The 15526-nt window shown below is 43.4% G+C and overlaps 1 protein-coding gene across 6 annotated transcripts in view; it reads left to right on the forward strand.

The window, feature by feature from the left end:
- The window catches only part of cicb (capicua transcriptional repressor b), a 37916-nt gene that overhangs the window by 13930 nt on the left and 8460 nt on the right, over nt 1-15526 (forward strand). For 3 of the 6 annotated variants that reach the window (XM_008289134.1, XM_008289136.1, XM_008289135.1), the window contains exons 3-13: nt 7931-8080; nt 8234-8408; nt 8985-9096; nt 9197-9379; nt 10694-10826; nt 10941-11119; nt 11491-11629; nt 12811-12908; nt 13016-14033; nt 14134-14273; nt 14442-14602. In XM_008289134.1, coding sequence (XP_008287356.1) covers nt 7931-8080; nt 8234-8408; nt 8985-9096; nt 9197-9379; nt 10694-10826; nt 10941-11119; nt 11491-11629; nt 12811-12908; nt 13016-14033; nt 14134-14273; nt 14442-14602 — 2488 coding nt within the window. Of the gene's footprint in view, nt 1-5099; nt 7073-7930; nt 8081-8233; nt 8409-8984; nt 9097-9196; nt 9380-10693; nt 10827-10940; nt 11120-11490; nt 11630-12810; nt 12909-13015; nt 14034-14133; nt 14274-14441; nt 14603-15526 lie in introns of those variants that run through there. The other 3 variants (XM_008289138.1, XM_008289139.1, XM_008289137.1) reach the window with 2 other exon arrangements.

A 15526-nucleotide genomic window follows, 5' to 3' on the forward strand; every position in this document is an offset into this window, starting at 1 on the left:
TGTGTGTGTGTGTGTGTGTGTGTGTGTGTGTGCGCAATTTCCCTCCTAAGACGTGCTGACGACTACATAACTGATATGTCTCTTTGAGCATCCCTGTAACTTCCAGCAAAATAAAAAAAAAACTGTCAAAAGAACGGGCTGAAAACTGTTACCGACAAGGTGAAGGATGAGACTGTTTTTTATAGTGTCACGTGTGTGTTGCATGTGGTGTGTCTCTATAAGACAGAGTAACAAAGTGTCAATCACTGAGTACCGGATATGATGTTTGAGCGCCAAACGTCTGTTGCCATGGCAACAAAGCAAACATTGCGCTGATGTAGCTTATACATAACACAGAATATTCATTAACAGAAATAGCAGCTACATCGAGCTACTCTGTGTGTGTGTGTGTGTGTGAGCGTGAGTGCGAGCGTGCATGTAGTGTCTGTGTGTGTGTGTGTGTGTGTGTGTGTGTGTGTGTGTGTGTGTGTGTGTGTGTGTGTGCGCTTTTCACTGAAAGAGGAGGAACTTCAGCACGCTCACATGTGTTTACACACCAACAACATGTTATTGGTGGCTCGTTTTTATTCTGTCTTGAGTGTTTCAGTTACCAATCCCCGAAAACAGAAATGATCCTGATTAATTCGAGGGTTTCCTTCAAATTATTCAAGTGTCGTAAGTGTTGCAGCAAAGTGTTGATTTTGAAAATGCAAACCCAAATTATCCCCTCGTATTTAGCAAATATTTTACGTTTTTAAATTCTCAAGAATGAGTGTGGCATTCTTGAGCAACAGCTTTCATCAGCTTAGCTCTGAAGTCAGTCAAGAAAATGCATATGGTGTCTTTGTTGTGCATTTGTTCTCGTGAATCCAAACCACCAGAAACTGTGGCGTTCTCCGGATTACCATGTCGAGCAACTGCAGTGCATCTAACATGCTGTGCTGCATGATTATGTCTGTGGGCATAATTAGTATTATGTGAATGATTGTTTCTCGAACAGAAGATATTTTATTGCACTTTCATTGGCACTGAATATGAGATAATTGTTTCAATATTGCTCGTTTTGTCAATATTCCATATTTAGAAACTATTGAAAGTACAATTACAACACAGCTTTTATATATTATGAAGTGTGCTCAATTCTCCGTCTCGCTGACTCGTTGCGTCACTCACACAGACCGACATGCACACACAGTTTGCGCGACACTGAGTAAACATGTCACACACGTGAATACTTTATCACGCTGTTATTTTCTACTTGGATACATCTTTTTGTCTGTTCTCTCCCCTTGCTCTTTTTTTCTTATTTGATTTTTCTTTCTAAATAATTGTGACACTTTTTTTTTTAACCCTTCGCCCTATTGCAATGCAGTAGCTTTGCTTCCCCTCCTTTCCACTCCGCTCTCTTCATCCTGGTCTACCCGGATACGGATACCCGGGAATAACATCCCCACTCCCTCCCGCCTCTGCTTTACGTAACGCTTAAAGCCCTGCATATCCTCCCTGGCCATGGCAACAACCACATCTGGATCACACAGCCATCTAGACTGGCACTAAGGCACACATGAAGCCTTCAAGACTTACCACAAAAGTCATTTGCTATGATAATCCTATTTCCTAGTAGGTGAAGCATACTTTGGGGAGATTCTCAAAATTCACTGATGCAGTGGGATTTCTAAGTCTGAGGTGACTCCAATACTTGCATGCATGTAAAGTTAGAGCAATATTCAGATTTTATTACGGATTCTTCACGGCCGCTGTCAAACTCACATTCTGTGATCTCAGCAAATTATTTTTTTCAATGTTCCTCATATACAAAAGTATGAAATTAGTTTGTATTTTGCGTCTTTCTTTTTTTCTCCTTCATCACACTCTGCTGCTGTCCTTTCCTTGCATCTCAAGCTCCACAGTCTTTGCACTGGTTTTCTGGTGCAGACTATTTGTTCACCATTTATCTGCAGGCTAGTAGTGCCCCCAAATGGCCAAACATATACATTACAAGTTCCTTCACTTGACTAAGGGGATCTGGGTCTCCAAGCACTGGCCTCAAGTTTGTGTTTCGTATATTTTTCCTGCTAATTACGTGTTGTAAGGAAGACAGCTAATGAGTCTACATATGTAGCCACAGCGTGCGAAGAGCTTGTTGCATTATATCAATCCCATTCCTGTAACTGTTGTGTCTGTCTCTTCAGTACTAAATGATCGCGGTGTCCTTTGCAACAATAACGATAAAATAAAGTAGCTGTTTTGTTTAATTTCCAGTGAAACTAGAACCAAGTCATGTGCAAGTCCAATGTCTTAAAAAATACCCACTTGTTTCTCACAAAACCATCCGTAAGCCTTGTAAAAAATGATTGGTTAAGTTTGTTTTAAATTCATTAGATTGTGATGGTCAGTGGCAGGCTGGTGACCACGGGCAACATGGGAACCTGTGCCCAACATAACTGTTGCCATGGTAACGGCAAAGAAATGGTGGATCAAGTTATAATTGGATGAAGGAAATGGCGGGTTGTGGGAGGGAGAGACACAGAGGACAGGGGTGGAAGATGAATTAAGGGATGAGAGAGATGGGATGGAGAGTGAGCGAAGGTGGCACTCCGCATGCATGAACATAAAGAGGACAAGGAAAAGTTTCTTACGTGATGCCACATGGAATCTGACAGATGTAATTGGAGGGTAGGGACATGCGTACATATGCACACTAAAAGCATTATGTCTGTAACAGGAGACAGCCAAAGAAAGCTGCTGAACACCTACACAGATATTGCACTGCCAGCACAGCAGCAGGGTGAGATAGTTAAGCTTAGCTTAGAGGGAATTTCTCTTTTACTGTTTTCCTTCACACCCTCTCCTTTACTCTTGCCAGTCTTCACCACTTATCTTTCTTATATATGACTAAGCGCTAAAATTCGGTGGTTTTCCACTGTCATTTAATGTTTGCTTCACCTCCTCTATGCAACATGATGTGCATGCTCTCAGATTTCTTATTGTACTAACACATCTTTTTTGCTGAAAAACCGGTGACGACCAAAATGGTCTCCTCTACGTTTACATAAATACATTTGCAGTTATTCATTGTGAACTGAACCAGAAATTAGTCATATTCGAACCAGGCTCTTGGAAAAACGTATTAGTCTGCTCTGAATAATTGGTTAGATTTCATTACTAAGAGCTTGTAATGTTTAGTCAGGGTTGTAACCACTAAGCAGCCAGAGTAATCCCTCATCTCCACCCTTGTCCTCTTTTACCCTTTCCTTTCACTCACTCAGTCAAGCTTTCCAACTCCCTCCGTTTTAAAACACTGTATTTACTGAATTGACTTGTTGAGAGTTCAGCTGACAAACTGACTGTCTCTGTTTCTAATGCCTGTTAGTTGAATCTTTTTTATAACACCCCAGACTAAAAAGAACACAGGTCACGTCATAGTTTTAAATGATGAATTATAATCTGCTGATGACAATGAGCTAAAACACAGCTGAAATGAACCATATTCCAAAAACAAAAGAATCGCTGTTTCTCTTTTTACAGGTTTTATACTATGTCACAGATCCACATGTAAGTTTTTTTTGAACCCAGGACTTAGAGGGTTAACTTTTTTTTACTACTGAGGACAGCAGCTACCCGTGGCTCTCACAGCCTTATTGGTCAGATCTCAAGCTCCTGATGTGCTGACTGGCTGCTGGCAGTAGTTAAATCCCTCCCTGTATTGTATTTGTGTTATGGATACGTGAGCTAAGCTGTGCATGACTTCTTGGCTCATATGGTACACTTTGAAACCCTACCGTACATTTGCATCCTCTTCCCTTGTCATCTGTGCTACGACACTATAGGGATTGTGAAATGCTTTCACTCTGTCGCTTATGGTCTCCCCTATCTCATGAACCCCATACCCTTCCTCCCTTAAACAGAAGTTCTGTTTTCACAAGTTGTTTTCTCTTCACCCCCGTCCCTCCCTCCCTCCCTGCCTCTCCTGCTGAAAATGACTCCCAGTCTATTTTTACTCTTTGGTCCTCTCCACTCTTCGCCTGTTCCACCCATTTTTTCTCTCTTTCTAACCACCCCTACTCTCCTGTTTTCATTTCTTCTCTCCATTTCTCTCTACTTGTCCCTATGAGTGTTGCATCAGAACATTTAAAATTCTGCCTGGAGGAGGCACATTTGCATGATGGAGAGATGGAAATTTGTTTGGGGATTTGAAAGGGCTTTTAATGGTGGAAAATTACATCACTGGTCCCCCTACTGTTTGCTGGGTTTCTGGAAGCAGAGGTATAGCATCACCAGAGAAAAAGCTTAAAATTCCTCTCTTAAGTTAATATGGAGGATTTCTAAAACAGTGACAATGTCTGTCTGCAACTGACAACTTTGTTAAAACATAAGAAAATCAGGCAGAATGATCCTGCATACTCATGTAGGTTTAATGGGAGGGGCAATGCATTGCCATATTTACCCTAAAGCCTTCATCGACGTTCACCCCCAGTGCAGATTACACAGAGAGAGCAAAAGCAGCGTGGCAGGTAAACAGTAGATAGCACACTAACGCCTCCGTGCATGGATGGTCTTTATGGGCATTACAGCTAGATCCGCAAATTTGTATGTGAGAGGGATCTTGTTAAAGTTCTGTTAAGCCATTGGTTGGCCTACATCTGAGTGCCGGCATTTGATTCGCTCCTTCGCACATCAGTTAACGTTTACTACGAATTCTCAACCAATGATGCGGAAGTGAGGCGGGCTTACGAAAAGGAACACAAAAATACGCACTTTTGAGGCGTTGTCTGGACACCAGCGAGGGCACCTTACATGGGTACAACAGAGTGACTTTACGTTGCTCACTTACAGGTATCACACGTGTAAAAGAAGTTCAGATGTCGAGGTGAAAAGAGTTTATGGGTGCAAAGCCGGGTGAAATTTGCATATGACTGGCATTCCAGCGCACACTCCGACCAATCAGGGTTCGCGGCGGGCAGATGACAGGTGGCGGCCTTAGCCAATAGGGGGGCGGTATTCGCCGAGGGGGGCGGGACAAGGCTGGGCGAGGTTGACAGGACGAGAAGAGGAGGGGGACGAGTACGGGGGGGGGGCAAGCAGCCTAGTTTACAACAAGAGGAAGAGGGAGGGAAAGAGAAAGAAAGGGCCAAGGCTTGCGAGAGAGAGAGAGTACGAGACAAAAATAAGGCAGTAAAGTCGGACAGGGAGCTGCGGCGATGCGATACGAGGACTTCTGCGGGCCGAAACAGCTCTCGTAACAGCCAAGTATTAGGCGGACTGGACGGTGTGCGCGCCGATGTCGTCCGCGCGAAGTGGCTAGCTAACCTGCTGCAGACGGACGGACCTCTCAAAACGGCTTCTACCTAATGTCGGTTGTTGTTAAAGCCCCCCTCCCTTCATCCCCACCTCCCAAAAGGGTTCGGGTCCTACAGTCGGGGCATCTTCAACCAGCCACTCGTTTGATGCCTTGAGAGCTGGACCGTAGAAGAAGGAGGAGGAGGAAAAAGAAAAATACAACTGCGATTCATCCCCCTTTTCTCCTCGCTGACTGGTGCCAGGACTCCTCACCGTAGTCGCCTCTATCGCCGTGCTGTAGTCTCATCAGTTGCTAGCTAGCGTTGTGGCCAGATTGGCTAGGTGGGATTGGAGCTGTACAGAGAGCTATCAGCGCTGTCACGTTTTGGTGGCTGTCTCGGTAATCAAAACTGGTGGCTTTTAAGTAGAGGGTGATGGATGAATGCACCAGATTTACGGTCAACGACGTCTGCTTATGCGTAGTAAACAGGGATAAACCCAAGTTGCTCGTCTAGGTGAGCTTGGATTTAGGTGATAGCTTAAATCGCCAGGTTAAAAACAGGTGCATATCGCTGTTCCGGGGACGAGTAATGGGAGAAGCAAGTTAGTGTTTTTGAGTAACTCACTTGTCAAACAGTCCCCGTCGGATTAGTTTGGCGGTCGGTGCGTGTGAATACACCTTTTGTAGTTGAGACATGAGAACAATTGCGTTTCTTTTGCCCGTGTCTGTGCGGCGGGTGCACGACCAGGGGCGTTCCCGAGAGGATGGTTCAATTTGGAGCGGTGCACTTGAGGCTCCGGCTATTGCAAGAGGCAGTTAAATTTACGTTGTCTCGGTTTCTCAAATGAATCAGCAAGTATTAAAAGTCGGTGTTTAAGTAAACAGTGAACACGTGGAGAATAGACAGATTCGACCGAGGCAAAAAAAAAAAATATATAAAAACGAATCGCCTCAGCTTTGATCACCCCAATTTTGCTTGTTGCAGCGTTGTTTGTCTGATCGATAGAGTGCTCTCTTACATCAGCCCTTGAGCTGTGTGAGTTCGTGGTTTTATGTGTTTCTCAATACCCGCCGAACCCACCTGCCTGCAGTTGTGTTGTAGTGCAGAGCACGGTTTGACATGGCTCAGAAGGACTGCGTAGTTTCCGGGCGGATGTTTTAACCCAGGCCGTGGATGGGTTAGAGGCCTTGTTAACCCCTTCATGGCCGAGCTGCTGTAGTAATGTAAACAAACAGGAGAGAGGGCATCGGGGGTAATTAGACCAAAGGGAGAAGGAACGCTGCCTTCGATCATAATCATCTTTTCAGTGGGTCGTCTTTACACTGTTGTATTCTTGCAAATGCAACTTTCATCTAGTTTCTTATTGTAATTGTTTATAGTACATTTTGTCCACTGATGTTTGATTGTTCTTGGTGCGTTATCAGATCGCGGCATTCGGCCATACACAGAGATCGACTGTACTCTCGTATTTGTAATTGCTGAAAGGATAAATCTCTATGCCACACTTAAGATCATGCCGGGGGATGATGCAGTAATTGTTGTGAATAATGACTGCAACCTGTAGGGATGAAACGGATACAGACACCATTGAACACTTGTCGTCATCTGTGAGCTTCCAAGGAATATCAGCTCGTGTTTTTTTGGATTAAGGATGATCCTTTACCAGTATTTATGTATGTCATAGAAGACAGTTTTTAAAAGGACATATCATCATTCATTTTTTTATTTTTTGAAGAAACAGCCAGGATTTCATTCAACCATGTTCTCATCAGAGAATCCTCAGTATCTTCGCCAAGGATTAAGCATGTTTGGTTAGTCCATGTCACTTACCTTTCTGTTTGTATGACAGTACAGTAGCCTTTTTTTGGCCAAATGTGTGTATGTACAGGAGTATTTTATTGTTGTTTAGTTGTGTTATAATGCAATCCATGGTGCTATTTACTAATTTAATAATTCTTTAAAAGGAGATGGATGTGCTACTTCCAGTTTTTTGTGGCGATGCATATTGAGTTGCTTTCATTCATGGAGATGAAGATAGTAAGAGTTATATGGTCTTTGATTCAGTTATGTTGCTTCAGGGTGTAATCGCTTCTGTTCTCCATCCAGCCTGTTCTTGAGAACAGAGAGTCCTTTTGTTTATCTGCTGTTGTTGGAGTGATTTCACCAGCAAGTGGATTGAGATGTGCTTCAGTGGCAGCATAGATATTCTTAGTAGTTCTGTAAGGACTGTTTTTTTTGTTGTTTTTTTTAATTGTTTTGTTTTGTTTTTTGCCAGGTAATTAACTGTCTTCAGCCACTATCCCAGATGTTAGCCAATTCCTGGTTAGATGGCAAAAATTACAGCTAGTAGTGCTCTGTGTCCAAAGGAACTATTACTTTAGGCTGTGTCGGATTTTAGTTGTGTTATGTTTACATCCAAAATAAAAGGTTTTTAAAAATGGATGGGTAATCCTATTGTAACCTAATGCTATGATGATAGTTTGACACAGGAGTAAGAAAGAATCCTTGGTATGAGAGTTACACTGACAGCTGTGGTAAGAAACCAGTACCTCGATAAACTAAATGTAAAAAGCTTGTGTCTTTAGAGGCTGATTTCTGAGCTGGGCAGCATATTATTAAGTCATAGAGATCAGATTATGTTAATAAGTCTTAACTCTTTTCCTCTGCAGTGTGGACCAATGTAGAGCCCAGGTCCGTTCCAGTCTTCCCTTGGCATTCATTGGTTCCTTTTCTAGCACCTACCCAATCAGATGCTTCTTCTCAGCCGGGAGAGGGCCAACACCCAGTCAACCATCCCCAAGCAGCCAGTCTAAAGACAGGTAGAGTATACGTTTGCTGTTGACCTAATAGCAATTGGAATTGAGCAATCAGCAGTTTCAGGTCATTTTCCGTGGCTGTTAATACTGTTCTGTTTACCATAGTTGTTTATTTTGCTCTGAACTGGTCTTTATCTTCTTGTTGTTTTTCCTCAGAGTGTCAGGGGGTGGCAGCACTGTCGCTGGAGCCTGCAGAAGCACCTCCCACAGCAGAGAGAGGCCCCCCATCACGGCCTCCCCCCTGCTCTGATGAGCCGCCTCCAGAGAAGGAGAAAGGAGATGCAGAAAGGGAGAGGCCTGACAGTGAAACTGAGAGTGATGTGGATGACCCGTAAGAGTGCTGTTCTTTGTTTGTTTAATTTGACTTTTGTGGGTGAAGCTGTTAGGTTATAGAAACACATAGTGATACATATGGTACATTTGTGCACCCTCACATGTTAGATTTGTCTGTATATTTAAGTGGTTATGTAGTTGTCCAAGTCAGCCTTCACAGTAATTTTCTGTGTGGTGCTGTGTACCCACACATACAGTAAGGGAGTGTGATATTTTCTGTATCCTCGCTCTAATTTGGGCAGAAAAGCTCAATGCCAGAACAAAGCAGATGGGAACAAAAGCATTACATCTCTGGTCTCTATCAGTATATGAAAGGCAGTAGCCAGGCTGTCAGCTATTGTAATGGATGAGCTATGCTGAATCTGCTGATGTATCTCATGGGAGATGAAATACTTGTGCTCTGTGACTATTGCTGATAGACTTGCAGCTCCAAGGTAAATAATACCCAACTTGAAGGACAAACTCGTTCAGTTTTTAAATGTTAAAGAGAGAAAAAGTGCTTATGTATAAGCTTGCATGTGAGTGTGGTTCTCAAGACGAATATCTGGTAAAGGTTTTTTTTGGTCTCTTTTAGCTTCCTCCCAGGGGTTGTACCAGAGCAGCCCCTCTCTACATCACCAGTAAAGAGACGCACTCAGTCCCTCAGTGCACTGCCCAAAGATGGAGACAAGAGCAGCCCAGGAAAGGTAGCTTCTTCACTACTCCCACAACATCACAATTTTAAGTGTTCCTTTAACTTATATATGTAACATACTATATTTCTTTCTTTCTTTTTCACTCTTTTAGAGGGAGAAGGACCACATCCGGCGACCAATGAATGCATTTATGATTTTTAGTAAGCGCCATCGAGCACTGGTGCACCAGCGGCATCCAAACCAGGACAACAGGACAGTCAGCAAGATTCTTGGGGAGTGGTGGTATGCTCTGGGACCCAAAGAGAAACAGAAGTACCATGACTTGGCCTTCCAGGTACACAGACACATTTGCAAACAGAAAAAGAAACAATTAAATAACTAATATGCCACCTGACAGGGCTCCAGACTACGTTTTTCACGGGTAGCACTGGTGCTACCATCAGCTGGTCGGCACATAATTTAGTCACCCACCAAAGAATGACATAAGGCATTCACTGATCGCCTTTTCTCCATGTCAGAATAATTTACTGTTAAACCTTATCAGTGAAGCAACTACTTTGCTCGATGCGTAAATGTTGGCAACTGTCTCTCTGTAGAGACACTCATGTGTTCTACCGCTTTCTGATGTTTGATTTGTAATAATGCTATGAAGAAATAGTCGTATTGAAACAGCTGGAAACTAAACTGCCACTCTGTATGTGACAACTCACCCGTCTGATGTGAAGATAAGTAGACCTAAACATCTGCTGTTAGATACCGGTCCAGACTGGTCCACTTTCCATGCTCTCTCTGGGAGAATTTCTAATTTAAATCATTTAATTAAGTTACAGTTACTGTTGTTCTGAGTGCCAATGTGTGCAACTCTCTCTCTTTAGAGACACACATATGGATCCTGCTGCTGTCTGTTGCTGCAGGTGTTAAACAAACTCTGAGGCAATAGTTCCAAACAATTAGAAGAAACAAACTTCAGCTCCTTGTAACATCTTGTGGGAAAAAAACACTAGGATCACTTTAATTATTTGTGAGTTTTATTATTCTTTTAGCTATTAATATCTGTTTTCATTGCAGAAAGGTTTTATTGTTATGAACATTTCATTTTTTTGCCTAATAGATTTGAAATTGTAAACCAAAGTCTTTGCTTTAGTCAGTGCGTTGTGCTTTGAGCACACAGACTGTGTATTAAGCATCTCTGTGATGTTTTCAGACAAATATTGTTGCTGAAATGTGTATTGTGTGTCTGTCTGTTAATGTGACTGTTCAGTTCTGACTTGTGCCATGTTCAAAGTGACATGGAAATGTTTACTAGGTCTGATCTAGGAAGATTCCCTTCATGGACGACTAGGGTGTGCATTCACATGCAGCTGACCCGTTTGGTTGCCATCGGGTCAAAGGAACAGAGTGCATGTCTGAAAGTGGTAGAAATGTGCCAATGAACAACAAAAAATACTGCTTTCAACCACAATAGCTAACACAGTATCTACTAGTGATGGCTGGAGATCATACACTCACACAATTACGAGCAAATAAAATTTTAACTGATACATTCTGGAAAAATGGTCATTTTGGTCGTAGTCTGGAGCCCTGCCTCACAGGTACAACATACTACATATATTAAAGGATACAAACATGATCTTTCTCTTGTTTTCAGGTAAAAGAAGCCCACTTTAAGGCCCACCCAGACTGGAAGTGGTGCAACAAAGACAGGAAGAAGTCCAGCTCTGAAGGTCGTGGGGTCCCAGGAGGCAAAGATATCAGAGAGAGGAGCATGTCTGAATCCACAGGTTGGCCATACTCAGTTCTCACAACATACAATATACACATAAATAGAGTATATGTCATGCCCATTATTCTTATCCTTCCAGGCCTTTAACAGTCCTGTTTTTGCCTCGTGATAGAGCCCCATTCTGTGGAGCTGAAGGGTGTCGGTCCAGGTCTGGTGGGGGTGTCTGAGAGAAATGCTGGAGAGGGTCATGGAGGCCAGCTTACCCGTCCCAGAGCATTCTCTCAAAGTGCCATGCACAGCCTGGAGCGGAGTGACAGGGGTAATACACAAGCCCTGGCAGAACTGGCACAGGTACGAGAGGAGAACAGCACATAGCTGAGAGTTGGTTTTGTCATGTGCAGCTTAGCATGTTGTAAAATGACACTGAAATCAGTAAAAATAAATTGAAGACAGTTGTTTCCAATTAGTGGCATAATCAGTTCTTTCTGTAAATGTGGCTTAAATTAAAAACAAAGCTTTTGGTTTGACATTGTAATCACTGCACCAGGTTTTGTTTGACAGATTTACTTTTCACAAACACTTTTTGGCCATTTTGTAATGTCGTATTATAAAACGGCATCTGTCGCCAATAAAACAAGATAGAACGGTACCACAGTGCTATAGCATATACAAATAAGATGACACCAATGGGAAGCCACACTGTTCCTTTTTGTTTTTTTCAGATGTGTGGGGATGGTGGCAGTCAGTTTTCGAGCCATGCCCCTCCACTGTCACAGTCACAGCGCGGCGTCAGCGAGGACATGACCAGTGATGAGGAGCGCATGGTCATCTGTGAGGAGGAGGGAGATGATGATGTCATCGGTGAGATATCAGCCCCACTTTACTCATTGAGCCACTTTAGATTAGAGATATTAGAGTTAGTATACTGCTTCTTGTGTCACTGACAGACTTTGTAGATTACCAGGAACTGCATGTGGAAATTACATTCAGTGGTACAATAAGATTTCTCAGTTTGGAGTAATGTTTCATGTCAGCAGTGATGCCCTTGTGTCGCCTTTTTACTAGTTTTCGCATAGCCATAACCTCTCTATCAATCTGCTATATGGCAGAAAAATGCTCTGGATTCTATGTGTTTCTTTAAACAAATCCCAGTTATCTTGGGCAGAGCTAATCAAAGGATGAGGCGAGGAACATTTGCATGCAGGGAGGCGAGAACAGTCAATAAAATAGCTCATTCATGAAAAAAACTAGCAGAGCTGCTTAGCTGCACAATCCATATCCTCGGGAAAAATGTAAAATGTTGAGTGTGTTCGGTTGCTTGGCCAGGTTGTTTTCCATAGTGAAGGGGATTTTAAAAATTGTAACATAGCAAAAGGGGAGAAGAAAGCCGTGTGGAATATGTGCTGAGCCAGAATACCTTTTCACAGAAGATTTTTTTTCCAAACAGTCCCAAGTCATTAGTTCTCTCAGCACCTTTTTTCTTCCTTTTCAATATATATAACATTTTTTGCTAAGTTTTGTCCAGAGTTTGACCACTGCTATGTTTTGGGTTTTTAAGATCTGACTGAATTGAGACCCGTTTCAGACACGTTTACCCATTTACATCCACTGTAACAGTATTTACTAGCAGCTGAGTATGAGCAGAACATAACATCCAGCTTTGACTTGTAATTCAGAATCTAGGATATCAGGAAATTCTGACACTCACAATATCTCCCACTTGGTGAAAGCAGCTACGTAAGCGTCAAATCACTGTTGGCTGAACGGCTACTGAATACAGTTTAACTGTACCACGAATGCAAGTAGCCAATTTCTGAGGAGTTTTATTTTGCCTGTTGGTAGCTGCAAAAATAGCACATTTAAGCTGCTTAGCTTGTGTGACAACAAGATTAGAATGAGAGATAACCATCTTGAATATAATATGTGAACAATCCCAAGATGGTTCGTTCTTCCCATTCTGCCAATGTTGTGTAGATGCAGCATTTCTAAACCCTGACTTGAGTGGAGTTGTAGGAACTGTAGTGTATTTTTCTTTTCCACAGAGGACCCTTATCCTAGCAGTTCAATAGACCTCAAGTGTAAGGAGCGGGTGACTGACAGCGATAGTGAGAACGGGTCAGGAGATGAAAGTGACCGGAAGGTAACATAAATTGTCTCTTGTTGATATTTTCACATTTTTATGTACAGTTTGATGAGTAATTTCAAAAGTTGTTGCCTTTTGCAACATCTGTCTGTGATCTTTTTCAGAGAGTTTTTGCTCCAGTCATCTGCTCCTCTGCATCGTCCTCTTCCTCACACCACACTTCTCATGGGAGGAGTGTCTCGCTATCCTCTTACCCCACCAGCAAGCGTTATGATGAGGGGAGGTCAGGAGGGGGAGGGTTTTTGGACCACAAGAGAAAGGAAAGAGGAGAGGGAGAGGGTAAGGACACATTTGGGGGTGACGGAGGTGGAAGTGTACAAGCCCCTTCTCTTTCGCTCTCTTCTGGCCAGTCTGCCATATCCACTTCTTCTGCTGAAGGGCCTCCGACCTCATCAGTAGGTTCACTGGGTGCGAACCCACTCCTGAGCATTGGCGCTGTGAGAGTGGCTTCCACGGTGGTGACCAACGTTATGCGTCCTGTTATCAGCACACCACTCCCCATCGCTAGCAAACCCAAAATTGGAGGTACTTCATCCAGCCCACATCCACCTGAGAGGAAGTCCCTGACTCCCCAGCAGCAGCCACAACTTCTGATTGGCTCAGGCTCCGCAAGTGGGACTGCAGCCACAGGGGGTGGGTACTACTCTTCATCATCACCTAATCCTGTGAGTGCCGGTGTGGGCCCAGGTGGCGTAGTGACTAATTTGGTGTTAGGAGGAACTTTGTCTGCCCAACCTGCTGTACAGCTCATCACTCCCTCCCCTCAGCCTCAGCATTCCCAGCAGCAAGCCCTCTCCTCTACAGCTGTTTCAGCCCCACATAGCCAAACCAATGGGCCCCTACCTCTGCCCCTGCTTCAGCCCCAGTTCCTTCCTGCTTCCTCCCTGGCACCACCTGGGGGTAAGGCCATCACACAAGTTCAGTACATTCTGCCCACCTTACCTGCCAACACCAACCCCAAGAGTCCACCTCAGCAGCTCAGCCAGCCAACCAGTATCTTCAACCTGCCCACAGCTCCACCAACGCATATGTCCTTGGCCAACGGAAAACAGCAGGGTACAAGTTCACTGACAGGATATACGTCCAGCCCAGCAGTGGGAGTGGTCAGCCCGGGAACTAGAGGTAAAAGCTCCGACAGCAATCATGACAGTGTGATATATAGAGCTAATAATCTGTCCTGACTCCCAATAAAATTCCCCCCGTCTCTGTGTTTCTACATCAGTGCAAACACAGTCTCCGGTGCTACAGGGTAAAATGCTTGTTCCCATGGCAACAGTACGGACTGCGCCAGCCCCTGCCCAGCAGTTTCCTATTGTGGCTCCACCTCTTCCTGTCCAGAACGGTGCTCAGTCTGGAAACAAGGTCAGGGAGCCCTTTGCTGATGACATGAGAACTTTTCTAAACTGTAGCAATTTTGTCCGTAACATCGAGTTAAAGCAAATCATTTGCTCACCACTTACACTGCCCCTTCAGAGATTTGTATTTGTTCTCCTCCTTTGTGTATGGCTTTAACTTTTGTGCCCTTTTCAGATTATCCAGATAGCTCCCATGCCTGTGGTCCAGTCCCAGCTGCCTCAGGGTGGAGCAGTGCATCCTGCCAGCCCCTTCCCTGTAACAATGGGTACAGCTGCTGTGGTCGCACCAGGATCAGCCCCCTCCCAGGCTGTACTACTGCCACCAGCGCCTACCAGGTAGGAAATAACAAACTATAGTGAGAGAATGAATACAGATTTGTGGCTGACACTGTCACCTCACAGTTAGAAGGTCCTGGCTTGAATCTCGACCTGGGATCTTTTTGTCCATAGGTGTGAATGTTGGTGTGTTTGGTTGTCTGTCTCTATGTGTAGCCCTGCAGTAGACAGACGACCTGTCCAGGATGTCAGCCGTGTGGTGTATAGATAATGGATGGGTGAAGTCTGCACTGTGTCATCCACTGCTGCATGACTCCAGTTTGATAGCATCTGGCAAGCTACATACATAGACCACAACATGAATACTAAGTTACATAGCAGTTTCAAATAACTCTGGGCTTGTAGAATGTGCTTATGTGGCAAATGTCACCCCGTTGGAACTCCAAAACAAACAAAACCAAGAGTTCTGATGTGTTGAAATCCTAAAAAATATTCTCAATTAAAGGCTTTCCTGTCATTGCATGCTTTGCACCCTTTTCAGATGTTCACTTCACTCAATATACTGTAAATTTAACATGTGTATTATGTTTTTCTGTAAATGTCACACTATCATTCTGCTTAATTAGGACCTATTGGTGAAAAAACATGTCCAAAGTTCAGTACATTCTTATTAGAAAGTAGTGTATGATGGGTTCTGCCTTCTTAAGACAGCTGGGTAATAATTTCCAGAATTTGTATTGCTTTTACACAAAAACATTTCTAAATTGACAATAGTAGTTTCTCTGTATAAAATATGTTAGCTGTTTGTGTTGCTTATACAAGCTCCAGAATACAAACTTTTAATGGAATAATTAGACCTACCATCTCTGGTTTATGCTATGGTTCTTTTGAAGCAACTTTTTTACCCCTAATATACTACTATAGCTTTCAAAATATTAAAAGACAAACCGCTCATGGGACTTCATTCAGAATCTCGAGTAAACA

This window comes from Stegastes partitus, unplaced genomic scaffold, assembly GCF_000690725.1.
Source record: "Stegastes partitus isolate 25-593 unplaced genomic scaffold, Stegastes_partitus-1.0.2 Scaffold595, whole genome shotgun sequence".
Lineage (NCBI taxonomy): Eukaryota > Metazoa > Chordata > Actinopteri > Pomacentridae > Stegastes > Stegastes partitus.